The 20,425-nt window shown below is 31.7% G+C and overlaps 1 protein-coding gene across 6 annotated transcripts in view; it reads left to right on the forward strand.

Moving 5' to 3' along the window:
* The window catches only part of LOC143226797 (AP-5 complex subunit mu-1-like), a 29,118-nt gene that overhangs the window by 5,585 nt on the left and 3,108 nt on the right, over nt 1-20,425 (forward strand). For 4 of the 6 annotated variants that reach the window (XM_076458213.1, XM_076458217.1, XM_076458211.1 and 1 more), the window contains 8 exons: nt 209-287; nt 656-796; nt 5,794-5,874; nt 12,229-12,424; nt 12,640-12,758; nt 14,545-14,651; nt 16,398-16,483; nt 17,479-17,600. In XM_076458213.1, the coding sequence (XP_076314328.1) occupies nt 209-287; nt 656-796; nt 5,794-5,874; nt 12,229-12,424; nt 12,640-12,758; nt 14,545-14,651; nt 16,398-16,483; nt 17,479-17,600 (931 nt within the window). The remainder of the gene's footprint in view (nt 1-208; nt 288-655; nt 797-5,793; nt 5,875-12,228; nt 12,425-12,639; nt 12,759-14,544; nt 14,652-16,397; nt 16,484-17,478; nt 17,601-20,425) is intronic. The other 2 variants (XM_076458215.1, XM_076458212.1) reach the window with 1 other exon arrangement.

Here is a 20,425-nt window from a genome sequence, read left to right on the forward strand (position 1 = left end):
TTGGAATGCAACTTGTAAGGATTTGTATTGAAGGTAGCTGGCACAATGCATATTGAACCATTACAACCATTTCTAGAAAAGATAGTGTAGCTACTATGGAATATAATCAGTACACATACAACATGTTTGTGTTAATATATTTATCTCTCTATTTCTCTTAAGATTTATTAAGCAGAAAGCTAACTTTTTTTTTTATAAATCTTACCAGGCCTTCTGTGTCTGTTGGCTTTTCAGTGCTGCTCTCTCTAACAAATTTTACTGGACCTGTTTACTCAACTATGAAAGAGGTATTGTTTGTTTTTTTCTGAGTGTAGAAATAAATAAAATATATTAATTACCAATAACAGATGTCACTTATAAAAACATAAAGGTTAAAATGTGATGTGATCAGAATGTTTATCAGCAGACTTGTTTACTTGTGTCCTCAATTTCGGAGTGAATGTTGGTCATGAAAATGATGATGACTGTCACATCATTAGTGTCTGTTATATGAAATTATCAAGATGGAAGTCTCAATCACAAAGTTAGGTACTGACAAAAAGCTGACTTTACAATAATATGTTATATCAGTTTAATATAGTAAAATAACAATAAAACTCTATCAGTGTAACTTTCCTTAAAGTTCTTGATAAACTTGCTTGAACTTTCTTTTCAGGCGTCAATGCCGAAATGTTATGAAATTGAGTCCTTCATTACTCTGAGCATGCCGTTCGGCCAACCTAGTGACACTGAATGGCAAACTGTGTATGATTTACAAACAGTGCAGAATGAACCGACCAGTAAAATGGATCACAAAGTAACCATTATTATCTGTAATATTTTTGAAATCTTCATTGAAAGTTTGAATTTGTTTTTTCCATGCATTATAACCTATTTGATTAGAAGTGCTAATAAAATGCAGACTGTTTAAAAGGAAAAATATAGTAACTTGTTTCAGTTTATATTATAACCTGTTATTTAAGACTTAGAGATTTGGATAAAGTTTGTAGTATTAACTTTGTGGTTTCTAAAGGGGGGGGGAGAAACCCCCCTATGGTCTAAACTTACCTGCACTAGTGTGTTTGAGAAGTTATCTCCCACATTAAGACAATATTTGGAGGAGAACTGATTATATATAATACCTAGTTTGCCCATCCAGAAAGGTTTATAATTATGGCTCATGAAATCTTGTTTTCTTTAGTCTAAAATAAACAGTGAATTGAATATAACAGATAGAACACTTTTTAGTTTTCTCAGTATCAAATTAGTTAAGGATATTTCTTAGAATTTAGTATTGTGTAGAACGTTTGAGGTGTTATTAACAGTTTTATTAAGTCCTAACAAAGCAAACAACTTCCTGGAGATGTCCATTGTTAGTTCAAAATGTTCATTCCAGATTCTCTGACAAGAAGTAACATGATGGATCTTTTATCACTTAAGTCTCATACTGTGAAACTTAACATTAGATATATATTAGTAGTTCAGATTATTTACTTTAGTTTCTCTAACTGTAAGTAATATAATACCTTGGAGTTTTTATTACTAAGTTCTCAAAATGCGAAACACAAAATATGATTAAATGTTAACCCTAAATGGTTGTGAAACTATTACACTATTCCAATACAATAATTTAAAATATTTGGGTTGTTTTGTTTTTGTAGTTTTTTAACTTTGAATATGTCTTTGTTACAGATAATACTGTTTACTGTGTTATTTTTAACATTTACAAATATTTATGATTTCATTTTTATTGTTAGATGACATTACAAATAACAATTTGCCTATTTAACATCATCAGTTGTTTTTTTAAGATTGCTCATAACATGTTTGTGTCTGTTGCATTCTTTAAAAGTTTATTTTTATTTTTTTATTGTACTTTAACCCTTTATGTGCTAGTCCAAGTGGCAGAATGACCACCACGTCGTAATACACTGCTGGTCAAAATCTTAAGGCAAATGAACATAAAGAAAAAATATACATTTTGCGTTGTTAGACTCAACCACTGATTTGAGTAGAGCTTCGAAAGATGAAAATAAGAAAAAGGAAAATAAAATTAAAAAACTTTTTTAGCATTTAATAGGGAAAATGTGAACATTATGAAATTAGCCTAAATACTAGCTGGTCAAAAGTTTAAGACCACACTGAAACGAAGCATTAATCTCTAAACATGTAACAAAATTTGTGTTCAAGTATTAGCGTTGTCAACATCTCCCACTGACATCTCCTATGTTACATTGGGTAAAAAACATGGCAAAGGCTAAAAAGTTAACAGAGTTTGAACGTGGTAGAATTGTTGAGCTGCAAAAGCAAAGTCTCTCTCAACGTGTCATCACTGGTGAGATTGGGTGTAATAAAACTGCTGTTGTAAATGTCTTAAAAGACCCTTAATACGGAAGATACGGAACGAGAATTTCAAGTGGTTGGCCCAAGAAAATTTTGCCGGTGTTGAGGTCGGTTAAACTCTGCTGAGAAGCACCAAACATGGGACATAGAAAAGTGGAAGAAGGTTCTCTGATGGAAAAACATTTAACCTGGATGGTCCAGATGGCTTCCAATGTTACCAGCACAATAAGAATATCCCACAGGAGACATTTTCTAGATGACACAGTGGAGGAGGTTCCATCATGATCTGGGGTGCTTTCTCATTCCATGGAACAATGGAGCTTCAGGTTATACAGGGGCATCAAACAGCAGCTGGCTACATTGGCATGTTGACTGAAGGCCCTCTCTTATGTAGAAATGACTGGATCTTTCAGTAGGACAATACTGCAATCCACAATGCCTGCAGGACAAAGGACTTTTTCATGGCAAATAACATGATTGTTTTGGACCATCCAGCGTGTATGGCTGAACTGAACCACGTTGAAATTTTTTGGGGGTGATGGCAAGGGAATCTATGATGGCCATGCAACTCGCAACTGAGACCTCTTGTTGGGCATTTTGTGCCATGTTTAGGACTTCTTTTTGGTATGGTCTTAAACTTTTGACCAGCTAGTATTTAGGCTAATTTGATAGCTTTCATATTTTCCCTGTTAAGTGCTAAAAGGTTTATTTTTATTTTCCCTTTTCTTATTTTCATGTTTCAAAGCTCTACTCAAATAAGTGGTTGAGTCTAACAATGCAAAAAGCATATTTTTTCTTTATGTTCATTGGCCTTAAGATTTTGACCATCAGTGCATATAAATTCAGTTATACTGGTGGTGCATCCACCATATGTTGTTGGAACAATGCATTCTGCCACTCCAACAGTTGCTGTCATCTATCAATACTTTGAGAAATTGTTTAACTTCATTTGAATGCATGAAAAATTAGAGGTTTGGCAAGGTTATTTTCTGTGCCATGTTTCTTTTCAAACTACATAAGAAAAGTTCAACACTACAGATTAGTAATATTTCAGTAAACAATCTTAGTTACACAGAATGATTGTAGTCAACTGTTTAAGATGAATATGTGATGTGTTAGACCTCGAGACATGGGAATATAAGTTGCTCCATTGGAGGAAAGTATTTGGCACTTGAAGGGTTAAAATTTAACACGTTTTATTCTTAATTTGTTTTCATGAGACATTCATTCTTTAATTCTATTTTATCATTATCACTTTTGAAATCTTTTATGAGCTGTTAGTGATTTGAGTGTCAAACTTTATTGTATTCGTGATTTTGTAGCTGTTTTCTAATATTAGTCAAAACATACAAGGTACATAAAATTAATATTTACTGCTTTAACCATAGATATATTTTTACTGTGCATCACACAAGGTTTTATGTTAACTAATAATCCATATTTAATATCATATCAATTTTAAGTCTTTAATTTTATAAAGCAATATTTAAAAAGTTCCTTTGGGAAAATCCTTGGTTTAACTCAGATGACACGCTTTCTTTAGGTAGCTGCTCATCTCCACCACCATTCTCAAGAAACTATGAAATTAAATGCAACTTATTCACTATAAAATCATCATTGTTCAGACAAACCATAATTTGTATAGTCTTCAGTATTGTTTGGTTACAGAACTGTTAAACAGAAAATCAAGATAAACCATAATTTGTATAGCCTTCAGTATTGTTTGGTTACAGAACTGTCAAACAGAAAATCAAGATAAACCATAATTTGTATAGCCTTCAGTATTGTTTGGTTACAGAACTGTCAAACAGAAAATCAAGATAAACCATAATTTGTATAGCCTTCAGTATTGTTTGGTTACAGAACTGTCAAACAGAAAATCAAGACTCCCTCCTGTGACATCCTCTCTTTCAGGATTTGTTAATTCTTTTCCCTAACATTTAATTATGTATGATCTGTAGCCAAATTCAAACAGTTTCGTCTAATAATCACAATTTTCTAGCTTTCTAACCAACTATACAACAAGAGCCATTACAAATTTATCCATGCTAACTGTTGTGATTCCCATGTTAACCAAACTGTATTATAAGTGAAACTGATGTGTAATTGTTCAATTTTTGCATGTTATTAGTGTCTGTTCTTTGGCATGTTATTTAATTAAATAAAAATTATTTAATGTACTACTACATTTAGTATAAAAAACTAGGGTTAAGAGTCTTTAACAGACAATAACAAAAAAACAAAATACTCAAATAAGTACTTTATTTCTTGTTTATCATGTCTATTCTTTACCTATTTTAAAAGTGACTAAAATATAAAAATAGAAATCTCTTTAGGTAAAAACCAATAATAATTTAATAAAACTGTTTCACAAGGCACACACATAAGCAACTCAGAGTATCTGTATAATGTAATTCTGTAACGTAATATGAACGTTCCCCAATTGATTTATAACTTAAAATGGTGCAAACAGTAGTTAGACATGGTTCAAAGTGCAACAAAACAATAAGATCTAATTATAAATGGATGTGCACTATTACCAGTTTAAATTTACATAGAATGAACATATGTAATTTCTTGTTATATCTGAAGTTATTCAAGAAGGAAAAACAAATGATAATTTGGATTTATTTAGATTTTTTTATTTTTTGGTAGTTATGGGGCCAGTCAAATTGATCAATTCTATATGTAGATAGGATAGAGAAAATAACAAATAAGAAATGAGGTTTTACTGAAAACAAGCATTTGAAATGTATTAGGAGGTTTCAGAGAATGAAACTTGGGATTCTTGAGATAAATAAAAATATTTTCAATCATAACATGGAAATCACTGCACAATGGGCCCAGCATGGCCAGGTGGATAGCATACTTGACTCGTAATCTGAGGGTCGTGAGTTCGGATCCCCATCACACCAAACATTCTCACCCTTTCAGCCATAGGGTCATTATAATGTGACAGTCAATCCCACTTTTGGTTAGTAAGAGAGTAGCCCAAGAATTGACAGTAGATGGTGATGACTAGTTGCCTTCCCTCTAGTCTTAAACTGCTAATTTATGGATGGTTAGCACAGATAGCCCTCGTGTAGCTTTGCACGAAATTCAAAAACCAAAAACATTTTGCACATGGATTATTCAAACAAATACTCAATATATTCAAGGACAAATGTTTTTTTTCAATTTATTAAAAGTACTTCAATAAGAAATATCATTTTTTTATGTATGTGAAATGCTTATACTGTATACTGAAAGACAGTCAACTTTCATGAAGATATACACGTTATATCAAAAGTTACTTATGCCAAATCTATAAAGACTTCATATGAGTACATAAAAGTTGCACAGTTAATTCAATTGAGGTAGCTCGTGTGGATTTATTTTTTATTTTGTTGTTGTTAGACTTGTGTAGTCTTAATATGTTACGTGTGAGAAAACTTTATTTGTATATTTTTTGTTATGTCTTATCGAAAACAGCAGCCTGCCTGGAAACCACACAACTATAAAGGAAAGTCAACTTTGAACATTTCCATCAGTGAGTACGTGAGGTCTGTACAGGTATATCTGTATTTATTAAATATCAAAACAAGACGATCAATTTTAAATGTTTGTAAACTGTTGTCAACCTGTTTTATAAAAAATGGTTTTCAGTGAGACATGATTGGTCTAGAAGTAAGTCAGTTGTTGCAGAAAATATTTTAAAAACATAGCCTAGTTTGTTGTTATGAAAAGTAGTGCTGGAGACTTATTTTTAGTTGAAATCTGACGTCTGAAAGTTTGAGCTTGGTGAAACTGGTGATGTATAGATCTTATATTTTCTTTGGAAGTTAAAATATTATACAATTATCGTGATGTTATCTAGTGTTAAGAATTTTGAGCTCATTAAAATTTAAGTTGATCTATTTATCATGTTTATGTTTTAAGGAATTTTAATTTCTAAACAAGTAAGCCTCAACAAATTACTACAAACAAAGACTTATAAGGAATCCAGAAAATTGCCAATTCCATAAAAGCAACATATCAGAAACAAGGAATAATCTATATAAGAGACTATTACAACATTAGTATGTGAAAAACAACAACATTTAAAACAAGAGTAATCAGTATATTCAGTCTACAAGGCTAATCTGTGTTGGGAAGACTATAAGAAAAAAAAACAGAATTGAAACAAAAATGCTCATAATACAAGAGGGATGCCATATTAGAAATGGATACAAAAGTCCAGATGTGAAACAAAATGATTTCTGTAGGAAACTAATACTGTGATATGAAGTACATTAATAGAAGTGTGATATGAAGTACATTAATAGAAGTGTGATATGAAGTACATTAATAGAAGTGTGATATGAAGTACATTAATAGAAGTATTATATGAAGTACGTTAATAGAAGTATTATATGAAGTACATTAATAGAAGTGTGATATGAAGTACATTAGAAGTGTGATATGAAGTACATTACTAGAAGTGTGATATGAAGTACATTACTAGAAGTGTCATATGAAGTACATTAATAGAAGTGTGATATGAAGTACATTAATAGAAGTGTGATATGAAGTACATTAATAGAAGTGTGATATGCAGTACATTACTAGAAGTGTGATATGAAGTACATTACTAGAAGTGTGATATGAAGTACATTACTAAAAGTGTGATATGAAGTACATTAATAGAAGTGTGATATGAAGTACATTAATAGAGGTGTGATATGAAGTACGTTAATAGAAGTGTGATATGAAGTACATTAATAGAAGTGTGATATGAAGTACATTAATAGAAGTGTGATATGAAGTACATTAATAGAGGTGTGATATGAAGTACATTAATAGAAGTGTGATATGAAGTACATTACTAGAAGTGATATGAAGTACATTACTAGAAGTGTGATATGAAGTACATTAATAGAAGTGTGATATGCAGTACATTACTAGAAGTGTGATATGAAGTACATTACTAGAAGTGTGATATGAAGTACATTAATAGAAGTGTGATATGAAGTACATTAATAGAAGTGTGATATGATGTACATTACTAGAAGTGTGATATGAAGTACATTACTAGAAGTGTGATATGAAGTACATTAATAGAAGTGTGATATGAAGTACATTAATAGAAGTGTGATATGAAGTACATTAATAGAAGTGTGATATGCAGTACATTACTAGAAGTGTGATATGCAGTACATTACTAGAAGTGTGATATGCAGTACATTACTAGAAGTGTGATATGAAGTACATTACTAGAAGTGTGATATGAAGTACATTACTAAAAGTGTGATATGAAGTACATTAATAGAGGTGTGATATGAAGTACATTAATAGAAGTGTGATATGAAGTACATTAATAGAAGTGTGATATGAAGTACATTAATAGAGGTGTGATATGAAGTACATTAATAGAGGTGTGATATGAAGTACATTAATAGAGGTGTGATATGAAGTACATTAATAGAGGTGTGATATGAAGTACATTAATAGAGGTGTGATATGAAGTACATTAATAGAGGTGTGATATGAAGTACATTACTAGAGGTGTGATATGAAGTACATTACTAGAAGTGTGATATGAAGTACATTACTAGAAGTGTGGTATGAAGTACATTACTAGAAGTGTGGTATGAAGTACATTACTAGAAGTGTGGTATGAAGTACATTACTAGAAGTGTGGTATGAAGTACATTACTAGAAGTGTGATATGAAGTACATTACTTGAAGTGTGATATGAAGTACATTACTAGAAGTGTGATATGAAGTACATTACTAGAAGTGTGATATGAAGTACATTAATAGAGGTGTGATATGAAGTACATTAATAGAAGTGTGATATGAAGTACATTACTAGAAGTGTGATATGAAGTACATTACTAGAAGTGTGATATGAAGTACATTACTAGAAGTGTGATATGAAGTACATTAATAGAAGTGTGATATGAAGTACATTAATAGAAGTGTGATATGCAGTACATTACAAGAAGTGTGATATGAAGTACATTACTAGAAGTGTGATATGATGTACATTAATAGAAGTGTGATATGAAGTACATTACTAGAAGTGTGATATGATGTACATTAATAGAAGTGTGATATGATGTACATTAATAGAAGTGTGATATGAAGTACATTACTAGAAGTGTGATATGAAGTACATTACTAGAAGTGTGATATGAAGTACGTTACTAGAAGTGTGATATGAAGTACGTTACTAGAGGTGTGATATGAAGTACATTACTAGAGGTGTGATATGAAGTACATTAATAGAGGTGTGATATGAAGTACATTAATAGAGGTGTGGTATGAAGTACATTAATAGAAGTGTGGTATGAAGTACATTACTAGAAGTGTGATATGAAGTACATTACTAGAAGTGTGATATGAAGTACATTACTAGAACTGTGATATGAAGTACATTAATAGAGGTGTGATATGCAGTACATTAATAGAGGTGTGATATGAAGTACATTAATAGAGGTGTGATATGAAGTACATTAATAGAGGTGTGATATGAAGTACATTACTAGAGTTGTGATATGAAGTACATTACTAGAAGTGTGGTATGAAGTACATTACTAGAAGTGTGGTATGAAGTACATTACTAGAAGTGTGGTATGAAGTACATTACTAGAAGTGTGGTATGAAGTACATTACTAGAAGTGTGGTATGAAGTACATTACTAGAAGTGTGGTATGAAGTACATTAATAGAAGTGTGATATGCAGTACATTAATAGAAGTGTGATATGCAGTACATTAATAGAAGTGTGATATGCAGTACATTAATAGAAGTGTGATATGCAGTACATTAATAGAAGTGTGATATGCAGTACATTAATAGAGGTGTGATATGAAGTACATTACTAGAGGTGTGGTATGAAGTACATTACTAGAAGTGTGATATGAAGTACATTAATAGAGGTGTGATATGAAGTACATTAATAGAGGTGTGATATGAAGTACATTAATAGAGGTGTGATATGAAGTACATTAATAGAGGTGTGATATGAAGTACATTAATAGAGGTGTGATATGAAGTACATTAATAGAGGTGTGATATGAAGTACATTAATAGAGGTGTGATATGAAGTACATTAATAGAGGTGTGATATGAAGTACATTAATAGAGGTGTGATATGAAGTACATTAATAGAGGTGTGATATGAAGTACATTAATAGAGGTGTGATATGAAGTACATTAATAGAGGTGTGATATGAAGTACATTAATAGAGGTGTGATATGAAGTACATTACTAAAAGTGTGGTATGAAGTACATTACTAGAAGTGTGATATGAAGTACATTACTTGAAGTGTGATATGAAGTACATTACTAGAAGTGTGATATGAAGTACATTAATAGAGGTGTGATATGAAGTACATTAATAGAGGTGTGATATGAAGTACATTAATAGAGGTGTGATATGAAGTACATTAATAGAGGTGTGATATGAAGTACATTAATAGAGGTGTGATATGAAGTACATTAATAGAAGTGTGATATGAAGTACATTAATAGAAGTGTGGTATGAAGTACATTAATAGAAGTGTGGTATGAAGTACATTAATAGAGGTGTGATATGAAGTACATTAATAGAAGTGTGATATGAAGTACATTGATAGAAGTGTGATATGAAGTACATTAATAGAAGTGTGATATGAAGTACATTAATAGAAGTGTGATATGAAGTACATTAATAGAAGTGTGATATGCAGTACATTACTAGAAGTGTGATATGCAGTACATTACTAGAAGTGTGATATGCAGTACATTACTAGAAGTGTGATATGCAGTACATTACTAGAAGTGTGATATGAAGTACATTACTAGAAGTGTGATATGAAGTACATTACTAGAAGTGTGATATGAAGTACATTAATAGAAGTGTGATATGAAGTACGTTACTAGAGGTGTGATATGAAGTACATTACTAGAGGTGTGATATGAAGTACATTAATAGAGGTGTGATATGAAGTACATTAATAGAGGTGTGGTATGAAGTACATTAATAGAAGTGTGGTATGAAGTACATTACTAGAAGTGTGATATGAAGTACATTACTAGAAGTGTGATATGAAGTACATTACTAGAACTGTGATATGAAGTACATTACTAGAAGTGTGATATGAAGTACATTACTAGAAGTGTGATATGAAGTACATTAATAGAGGTGTGGTATGAAGTACATTAATAGAAGTGTGGTATGAAGTACATTACTAGAAGTGTGATATGAAGTACATTACTAGAAGTGTGATATGAAGTACATTACTAGAAGTGTGATATGAAGTACATTACTAGAAGTGTGGTATGAAGTACATTACTAGAAGTGTGATATGAAGTACATTACTAGAACTGTGATATGAAGTACATTACTAGAAGTGTGATATGAAGTACATTACTAGAACTGTGATATGAAGTACATTACTAGAACTGTGATATGAAGTACATTACTAGAAGTGTTGTATGAAGTACATTACTAGAAGTGTTGTATGAAGTACATTACTAGAAGTGTGGTATGAAGTACATTACTAGAAGTGTGGTATGAAGTACATTAATAGAGGTGTGATATGAAGTACATTAATAGAAGTGTGATATGCAGTACGTTAATAGAAGTGTGATATGCAGTACATTAATAGAAGTGTGATATGCAGTACATTAATAGAAGTATTATATGAAAGAAAAAACATTTTTATTGAGTACATACTCAATGCCCAGCGTGACAAGATGATTAGGGGTGTTGTAATGTGATGGTTAATCATACTGTCAGTGAAAAGTTGCCAAAGAATTGTTAGTGGGTAGTGATGACTAACAGCCTTCCCTTTAGTCTTATACTGCTAAGTTGGGACTGGGTAGCCCAAATAGCCCTCGTGTAGTTTTGCACGAAATTGAAAACAAACAAACACACGCAGTGTTAGGAATTATATAGAGACATTTTAACATGTTATGTGGAACGTGTACTACTTGTTGGATGATAGCAAGTATTTGTATCTCACTTTGAGAAGGTTATGGACATTGTCAAGAAATTTCAAATATTTCTTGTTCTCAAACATTTATTACTTCAGAGAAAGTATATACTTGTGGTGCCAAAATAGCTAGTCTGTTTGAGTTTTTAGCATGGGGTGTTGCTATCTTACAAAAGTGCTTCAAGTTAAGGTGTTTGGTTTAAAAGATGGAAGACTGTTTTTATAAGCTAATTTTTTATGTTTGTAGACTTACAGTTTACATATGGATGGGCTGTTTGTTGCCTTATTGACTAATGTTTAAGTGGTCTATTTCACACCAACAACAGAAAAACAAACACACACACACACGTATATACAGGGAGGGTGGCCCATAAGTCCCTACCCATCCATATATCTTATATATTCAGTGTATCTGTGTGTTGTCCCTCATTCTCGCTGCATAATATTATGTGACGCAATGTTCTGTGAGACATTTCCAAGTGTAAGTAGGCTTATATCGGCCATATTTCTCTGAAAACAAAGAAAAAAATTTATAATACATGAATAATTGAATGTAATATGATAACATATGGATGGGTAGGGACTTGTTGGCCACACTATATTACAAGTTTTATGTTTCACCTTCTAATATTTTCCTTTTTTATCTTTAACATGTATGATTAATTTTAATGATAAAAATTCAGTTCTTTCATTATTGTAGGATAACAAACGTGCAGTAGATGCGAGTTCAAATTCTTATCTGATTATGAGATCATCTTCGCTAATAGGTTTCAGTTTTGATATCAGTCTGTTATGAAAACTGGATAATGTATTTAAATATGTGCAACTTACTTCCAGAAGTTTCTTAAATTAATTATTTTATGAAATTTGATGATATTCCAAGATGTATCAAGAACTTCACTAATATAATAGTGTTTAGTCTACATTACGAATCTTTGAAAACCTTGTTTCTTTGTTCTGAAAGTTTGATCAGCCTTGGTTTCAAGATGTGACTGAAGTATTTGGAAACGTGATTGTTAAGGCTATGATGGAAGGTGTGGAAACAGATGTCATCCTGTCCTTGAGCCATGTTCAGCCTGGTCACCAACTTCAGCTAGAGAGCTTGATTTTACATCCTTGTGTCCAAGCATCAGTTCTAGACGTAGACACCAATTCCTCAGGTGTGACCACTTCACACCAAAAGTGTTGACCGATATTTTGTTTGTGTTTTAAGTTGTATAAGTAAAATTGAAACCTTAACAGTTAAAAGTCTTTAACTTCATCTGAATTTTACTTTAATGCTAAAGATTATTATGGAAAGGTCCTTCCAAACCTTATTTTAATGTATTTTTTTTCCTTTTTGTTACTCAATAAACAATTAAGTTGTTTCTTCCAGAAAGGCCAGGCATGGCGAAGAAACTGCGTTTTTCTCCCCCGCTTCACGAATTTGTACTGTGTCAGTACAAAGTAAAGTACAATAAGCTGGCTCCAATCATTGGAGTGTACAAAGTAAGAGTAAGTGTCAATTATTGTACTGTTAAGATAAGATTAATCATTTTTTTTCTCTAGAGGAAAATCCATCAAGAAGGTAAAACCCAAAGGCTGATTGAAGACTTTCTTTGTCAAACGAAATTATTTCAAAATTCAGAGGAACCACAATCAATGTCATCCCGCATACATACTGTTGCTTTACCCATTGCACTTAGAGACTGTCATTCAATTTGACTGTCCAGGCAGAAGAGTTGCACTGTTGTTATCTGAGAATATATATATGTCTTCAGTGTTGCTCTGTGAGTCTTTGATGTCAGTTACTGTCCACATTACCATACTATAAATACCATTATCCTGCAGTGTATTGTTCTATGATTAAGTTTCTCCAGAGGAGATATTTATATTCTGTCTGCTCGTATGTGTTGCCATTCTGTGAATAAATGTATTTTTCTAGTGTCATTATGAACACAGGTTTCCTCCTTATGTCATTCTGAAGATACATATCATTTTGAAAATAAAGATGATTTCCTAGTATCATTCTGTGAGTACAGCTATCCTCTTGGTTTCATTCTGTGAATATAGGTGTCCTTCTGATGTCATTCTCTGAATAAAGAAGCCCTTCTAGTGTTATTCTATAAAGACAGGTATCATTCAGTGTCATTTTGTGAATACACATGTCCTCTAAGAGTCATTATATAAATACAAGTGTCCTCCTAGTGTTATTCTATACATAAATATCTCCTAAAGTCATTCTATGAATACAGGTAATTTCCTTGTGCCATTGTTAGAATAATGGTGTCTTCCTAAGATTATTATGTAAATACAGATGTTTTCCTAGTGTCTTTCTATGAATAAAGGTAATTTCCAAGTGTTATATAAACTAGCAGGATTTGGATTGTGCTGACATTAACTGTAATGCTTTTATATATATTAAATGTGGTACCCTTTATTGAAAAAAAAAACATTTTTAATTACTCTATTTTTTTAGTGCTATATTTACAAATTACATCAGTATAGATGTAAGCAAACCCTCACATGCAATCCAAGTGAAAGTCATGTTCTTGATATTAATGGGGGTGCTTTTATTTAAAATTATGTCCTGTAACTTAGTTTTTCCCACAGAAGATAAATATTTGTACCCTACCAAAAAATCAGTTATTTTACTAATTATCTGAATCTTGAATACCCAAAGTGTGAGTTTTTTATGGAGTTTAATTTGTTGTGCTGTTAGATAGGTAGCATCACATTGTATTTATTATTTCAGTCACATACATAGATACATATATGCATGCTACTTCCATTTTAGTAAGACACAGATGTTTTCGTAGTTTCACTCTGTGAATAAAAATATTTTTCTAGTGTCATTATAGTATGATAGAGATGTTTCCTTAGTGTCATTTTCTTGTTAAATATGTTTATTAATGTTACTCTGTAAATATTAATGTTTTAAAAATCTTTTAGGGTTTTATAGGACACTTAAAAAAGAACAGCTATATGTTCAAGCTGCATGACAGATCGTATTGAGAAACATCCAAACTTCATGTTTGAGAAACATCCAAAGTTCATGTTTACATTACATGCAGCTCCAGTTAATTCTGCTTTGCCTCAGAGGAATTGTTAATATACCATCATTGGTTAAAAAACATGAAAACCTGCTATGCCACTCATAAGTACTAACAGTAATTATTTCTAATATTAATGCTTTATTTAACTGAATGATATGGTAAAATATCAATGAGATTATAATATTTTCAGAACTGATTGTGAAACTTTGTATTAAATAAATAATACACGTTTTTTTCTCTTATAGGGAGAGCAGACTGTTGAATTTTTACTACAACTGAAGTTGCTTGAGGGAGTAAGGAATGCTTTTGACACATGTGAAGTGTTGTTACCTTTCCTCCATAGGTATATCCGGTAACTCTATGTAGACATGCATACAGTAGCATAGTCTTACGTATCCGGTTTGTTTCTTAGTAGAAAATCTTTAGTGTTTTAACCCTTTGAATTCTATCATTGGATTTTTCTGATTCGATACATGTAGCCATTTGGTGTGCAACGAGCGGATTTTCCTCACAGTGTTGCATAAAACATTTCTTAATAGCATAACAGCCAATATACTTGGATATCTGTGAATTCTCCACGTTAATACTGTGTGTACATATTGCACTGACCAATACAACAGTTGATGGATTCTAATGCTGAAAAATCACTAAAAAATTCAAATCATAAATTTTATTTTTTAATAGATAATTAACACTTTTCAATAGCTCACTTGAAATTTAATTACACACTCAAAGAGATGTTGATAAGTGGTGCAAAAGCACGTAGTCATTCGCAAATATGTATGAATCTGAATATAATAGTATATAGGTGGCGCCATCTGTTAGTTAGGTTAGAAAAGTACATTAATTGGTTTGTTTTGTTTTGAATTACACAAAAAGTGACAGGACGGCTACTTGCGCTTACTGTACCTAATTTAGCAGTGAAAATCTAGAGAAAAAAACAACTAGTCATCACCACCTATTGCCAACTCTTGAGCTATTCTTTTTCTAAGAAACAGTAGGATTGAACCAGTAGCTGAAACCTGGTTCTTACAATCACAATCCAGGACATCCAAATTATCTCAGCAAACTTAGGCATGATACAATTGAAACTGACTGTAATAATTCAGATATCTGATTACTTCACAAATATCTGAAAGTAACAATCTGCTTTACACAAACAGAAAAGACCTACTTACTTGACGAAACTTTGTAAAATGGATGGCAACTGTCTGTTGGGGAGACACAAGTGCAGAGGGCAACATTTCGAAAGTCTTCAACCTTTTGTCTTTAGGTCGTGACGCATAGAGGTGTTGTCTCCATAACAGTTAGTTGTCGTCCATTCTACAAAGTTTCATCATGAATACTCTGCCTAAACAATCTGTTGAAGAATACTTACCTGCTTGTTGCATCTCATTTCAAAGTAAAGTTAAAGTTCTTGATCAATTTTAACTTTTTGTATCTTGCATATCAACCATATCCAAACAAAGATATAATAATAATAGTTCATTTTAGGTTAGTCTTACCTTTTCAAATTTATTTTTAAATGAAAAATGAAATATGTCTTTCAAATTAATAATGATGGCTCACTTCAGATTTTGTTGGGAGTGGCCAACAAAAATTTACCCACATTTCGATTGCTATATGAAATGAACTCACAAGTTAGTAAAACATCTTTGTTAATACTTCTTACAATAAATTAACTGTGCATACACTGCTACATCATTTGAGATGTTCAAACTGGGCTCCATCAGCATGTAAACAGTTGTAAATCTACAACAGAGTGACCAATAAGCCATTACAGAATATTCAACTTTAATACAACAAAGAGCAAATTTTTACCTTTTTCTGTTGTTCGTCAGAGGATTTAGGTTTATTTTTAGACATCGTTCGATGTTATCTAAGATACAAATAAAGCTTTTAGAATTGAAATAAAGAAGTTGTATAACTTAAATGGTAGGTGCATTTTTTGGGACCTGCTCTCTCCATATATATACTTATTAATAACAATATAGTATGAAACCTATATTTAGTTCTATGTAATGGTAATTTCATTTTATTTCAGCAAGTTTGTTCTAGTTCAAGTTGTTTAGAAGTTCCTTCTATTTCTTTATTGTAGAGGTGTTATACAAAGACATGAAGTCAGAGCTTCTCAAGGAAATGTGAAAGAAGGAGACAATCGAAACTGTCTTATCTGGAGCTTGGGTTTGTAAGGCTTAATACTCTAACAAGTTCTGTCTTATATGGAGCTTTGGTTTGTAAGGCTTAATACTCTAACAAGTTCTGTCTTAAATGGAGCTTTGGTTTGTAAGGCTTAATACTCTAACAAGTTCTGTCTTATCTGGAGCTTTGGTTTGTAAGGCTTAATACTCTTAACAAGTTCTGTCTTATATGGAGCTTTGGTTTGTAAGGCTTAATACTCTAACAAGTTCTGTCTTATCTGGAGCTTGGGTTTGTAAGGCTTAATACTCTAACAAGTTCTGTCTTATCTGGAGCTTTGGTTTGTAAGGCTTAATACTCTAACAAGTTTTTTAAGACCTAATATTACAAATTTCAGCCATTGAAAATTTTCTCACCTCATCATTGCTTTGTTTTTCTAATATTTTTTTCACTTCAGCAGAAAATTTTGAATAAAATAATTGTTGCTTTGTCATAATTATTAGTATTATTATTACTTTTCATAATTATTAGTATTATTATTACTTTGTCATAATTATTAGTATTATTATTACTTTGTCATAATTATTAGTATTATTATTACTTTGTCATAATTATTAGTATTATTATTACTTTATCATAATTATTAGAAAGAGATAATTTATTTGAGAAAATTCTTTTTAAAATATAGCAAGTACTTTGAAATTTCAGAAAACTGTTCTTGTAGTGTTTAACTCACTATATTTTTGAAAGAAAAAAGTTATTTATTATACTGAATGTTTTGAAGTTAAAACATTTGTTTGCAATGTAGAAATTATTTCAAATGTACAATATATCAAAATGTTGGATATTAATAAGCAGAATCAATGGGTCATTTACAATAATCCTGATTAAAATGTACATTTTAAATTCAGTGTTCAATAATTTAATACATGTGGAATAGACATAGACATTAAAATGTAAAAAATAATATGTGTGTATGCAATAGTAACTTGACAACCTGGACCAATACATAAAATAATGCAATAATTTTTATGACACAGGCAATAAATTTTCATCTAAAACCTTGGAGGCATCTCTAATGGGAACAATTTATTTTGAATGTACCCCTTGTCCACAGTCTTATGGTGAGAGCTTTTTAAAAGGAGGCAGTGCATATGTTCAGGTAATGATGGACAAGATTCACATGTGAGTCATAATATATGTACCAAATGCATGTTGCCTAATGTTACTTGTATGATTTGGAATTCAGATCCATTACCTTTAACTGTTGAATTGAGCTTGTAGCAGATACTAACATATACCTTCAAATGAAGTCGAGTTACCTCTGAAATGCTGCAAGCCTATCCTTGTTACGTTTGAAATCATGCTTCCAACTAGACACGTGAATAAAATTTCTAAATATTTTCTACCCATTACAGAGCAAGCATCATTTGACTACAATTCTCTTTTCTTACCTTTCAGTAGACTTGTTGCATAAATATCAAAGAATTTTATCGTGCTCTGCTTCCCTGACATAATATCTATAGTGCTCTGCTTCCCTGACATAATATCTATATTCTTGTTGACAATTTTGCTGCTCAGTTTGACAGTGTTTTTTTTAATTCAATTATTTCTGCCACTGTAAGAATTTCGGTTACTCGGTGAAAAGTCTTACATGATTCGTCTGTTGTGTAGCGTAATTTGCAACTACAGAGTCAACTTTGATGGTTCAACTTAATCTCGCTGTCTCTAGTAACATTCCTGATTGGTATAATGATCATGTAAGTGCTACATTTGCATGAAAAATTCTGTTTTTTGTTTTTTGTTATATATCTACATTTTGACCTAGGCTTAACTGCCTGTATAGTTGGGTTTGTCTGTTACAGGCAGGTATAACTACTTGTTACTTCTGTCTGTTGTGGAATTGTTTGACAGTTCCACAATAATATACTCATACATAACATTCAATAATGGTCACCATCCATGAGAAAAAGCATTTTATTCACATTTTAATTTAAAAATAAGCTATCATCACAGTGTTGCACCACAGAATAGATGTTATTGAAGTATTTTTTTGTAGATGTAGTTATCAATGAAGGTGTTGCAACACTCATTTTATGCTAAATAAAAACAAATAATTGTTTTAACTTTATTTTTTGATTGCTTTGAAATTTACTCCCTGTAATTTTTATTGGTTAAATCAGAAACATGTTTTCGTGGAAATTTCTATATTTGTATATATTTCTAAATATATATTATTTATTGTTCAGCAATAAAAATAGTGCCTACTCATAAAAAATGTGGTTATGGTTGGTGATGGTCTTTGTGGTAATTGCAGAGATCTAAGTTTTGGACGTATCAATCGTAAACTTCGTCATAATAAAATGTATAATTTTGTTATGCCATATCAAATAAACTGATTTGAATTCAGTGTTTCCATTTTGACATCTCTTATACAAACATAACTGTCAAAAATACCTCAATTTGGTAGCAGTCTTTTCTTTAAAATTACAAGGAATGAAGCACCCAACATCACCACAAGTACTTAGCAAATCTAAGTGCTCTATTCTGCTAGATGCATCCATTAATCAAAACTCAAACATTTTTGCCAACAGTGCTTTGAAATCAGTCTCTCTTGCTTTAAAACAAAGACAGTGAAGTTTTCTGTATTGAAGTGACCCATGAAATGGAAAAGAGTTGGTTGTTCAGCCCACTAGACAATCGTATTGTTTCTACATGATGATACAAGGGGTTGGGTTCATTGCATATTTATTCATCACTCTCTTTTATTGAATTGTTTCAATGGCCATGTGCTAGTTTTCAGTGTTTTGTTACACATGATGTTTGTGTCATCCAAGATTGAGTTCATTCCTTCTCCTGATGTTGAAGTTGTAAATATTACCCAGAACTTCAAATCATATTCCACTTCTATTCTTTGTTCTCAAGTTTCTGACACTCAGTTTATTCCTGAATTGGAGGATGGGTTTTCTGTTTTGTTTTGTTTTTTATTTTGACTCATTTTAGCATCTTGTTTTGCTTCTGGTTGTCATTCCCTTCTGTATTCACATTCAAAGTTTTCTACATATAGTCATTTAGCCATTCTGAGATACATTTAGTCATACTTTTAATGTGATCTAGCATAGATGTAATTTCTCACTGACTATACTTCATGACTTACTCATTCAGACTTTTGATAGTCATCTCTGGTACTGGCTGTGGATACTTCACTTCTTTGGCTCATCATGTTATTCACTGTGATTTTCTATTCATCATCATTTGATTTTGGATCTGGAAATTTGAAACTCTTTCTGCAACAAGGAAATATTGATGTCATATTTGATTTCTTGGAGTTTCCATTGCCATCTTTGTGGTGCAACAGATGGCAGGAAACTGAGGACCTGCCTTGATGTGTGGATATTCCTCTTATTTAATTGGAACAGTGTCAAAGAATGTAGATAACAAATATTAAATTCCATTATTATTTTGGGCATGTCATGATTTGTCCATCATTGTTTTTCACTTGATGGAGTTATTTCTCAACTTATGGCTTTTCCTTTTAGGTCTGCCTTTGGAAGTCACCTCTTCACAAGTGTATTCAAACCTTCAGATAGTCTTCCATATGTGCTTTACATCAATTTTCATCATTACATGGATGGTTAGAGGATTCGTGTTTACTGGGTGCCTTGCACTGAGTTGACCTCCCAGTAAGCTACTTCACTGGAATAAATTGTTCATGAGTCCAAGTCTGTTTGTTTCTATTCAATATCTCATTCATCCTAAATTTCAGTGTAACTTTCCTATGAATTCTTTGTTTGTCTCCTTTGGCTTCATAATCCCTGTAGTTTCAGGTATGCATATTTCTCTGTCTGGCACACTCATCCTTTCTGATGTGGGAATTTTGGCTTATCTTGTCTATTCTTTATGGTAATTTGTCCTATTGTACTCAGTTTCCTTCAGGTGTGGCTTATTCATGAAATTTATGTTGTTGGTTTCCATTGTCTTCCACTT

Source organism: Tachypleus tridentatus, chromosome 9, assembly GCF_004210375.1.
Source record: "Tachypleus tridentatus isolate NWPU-2018 chromosome 9, ASM421037v1, whole genome shotgun sequence".
NCBI classification, from domain to species: domain Eukaryota; kingdom Metazoa; phylum Arthropoda; class Merostomata; order Xiphosura; family Limulidae; genus Tachypleus; species Tachypleus tridentatus.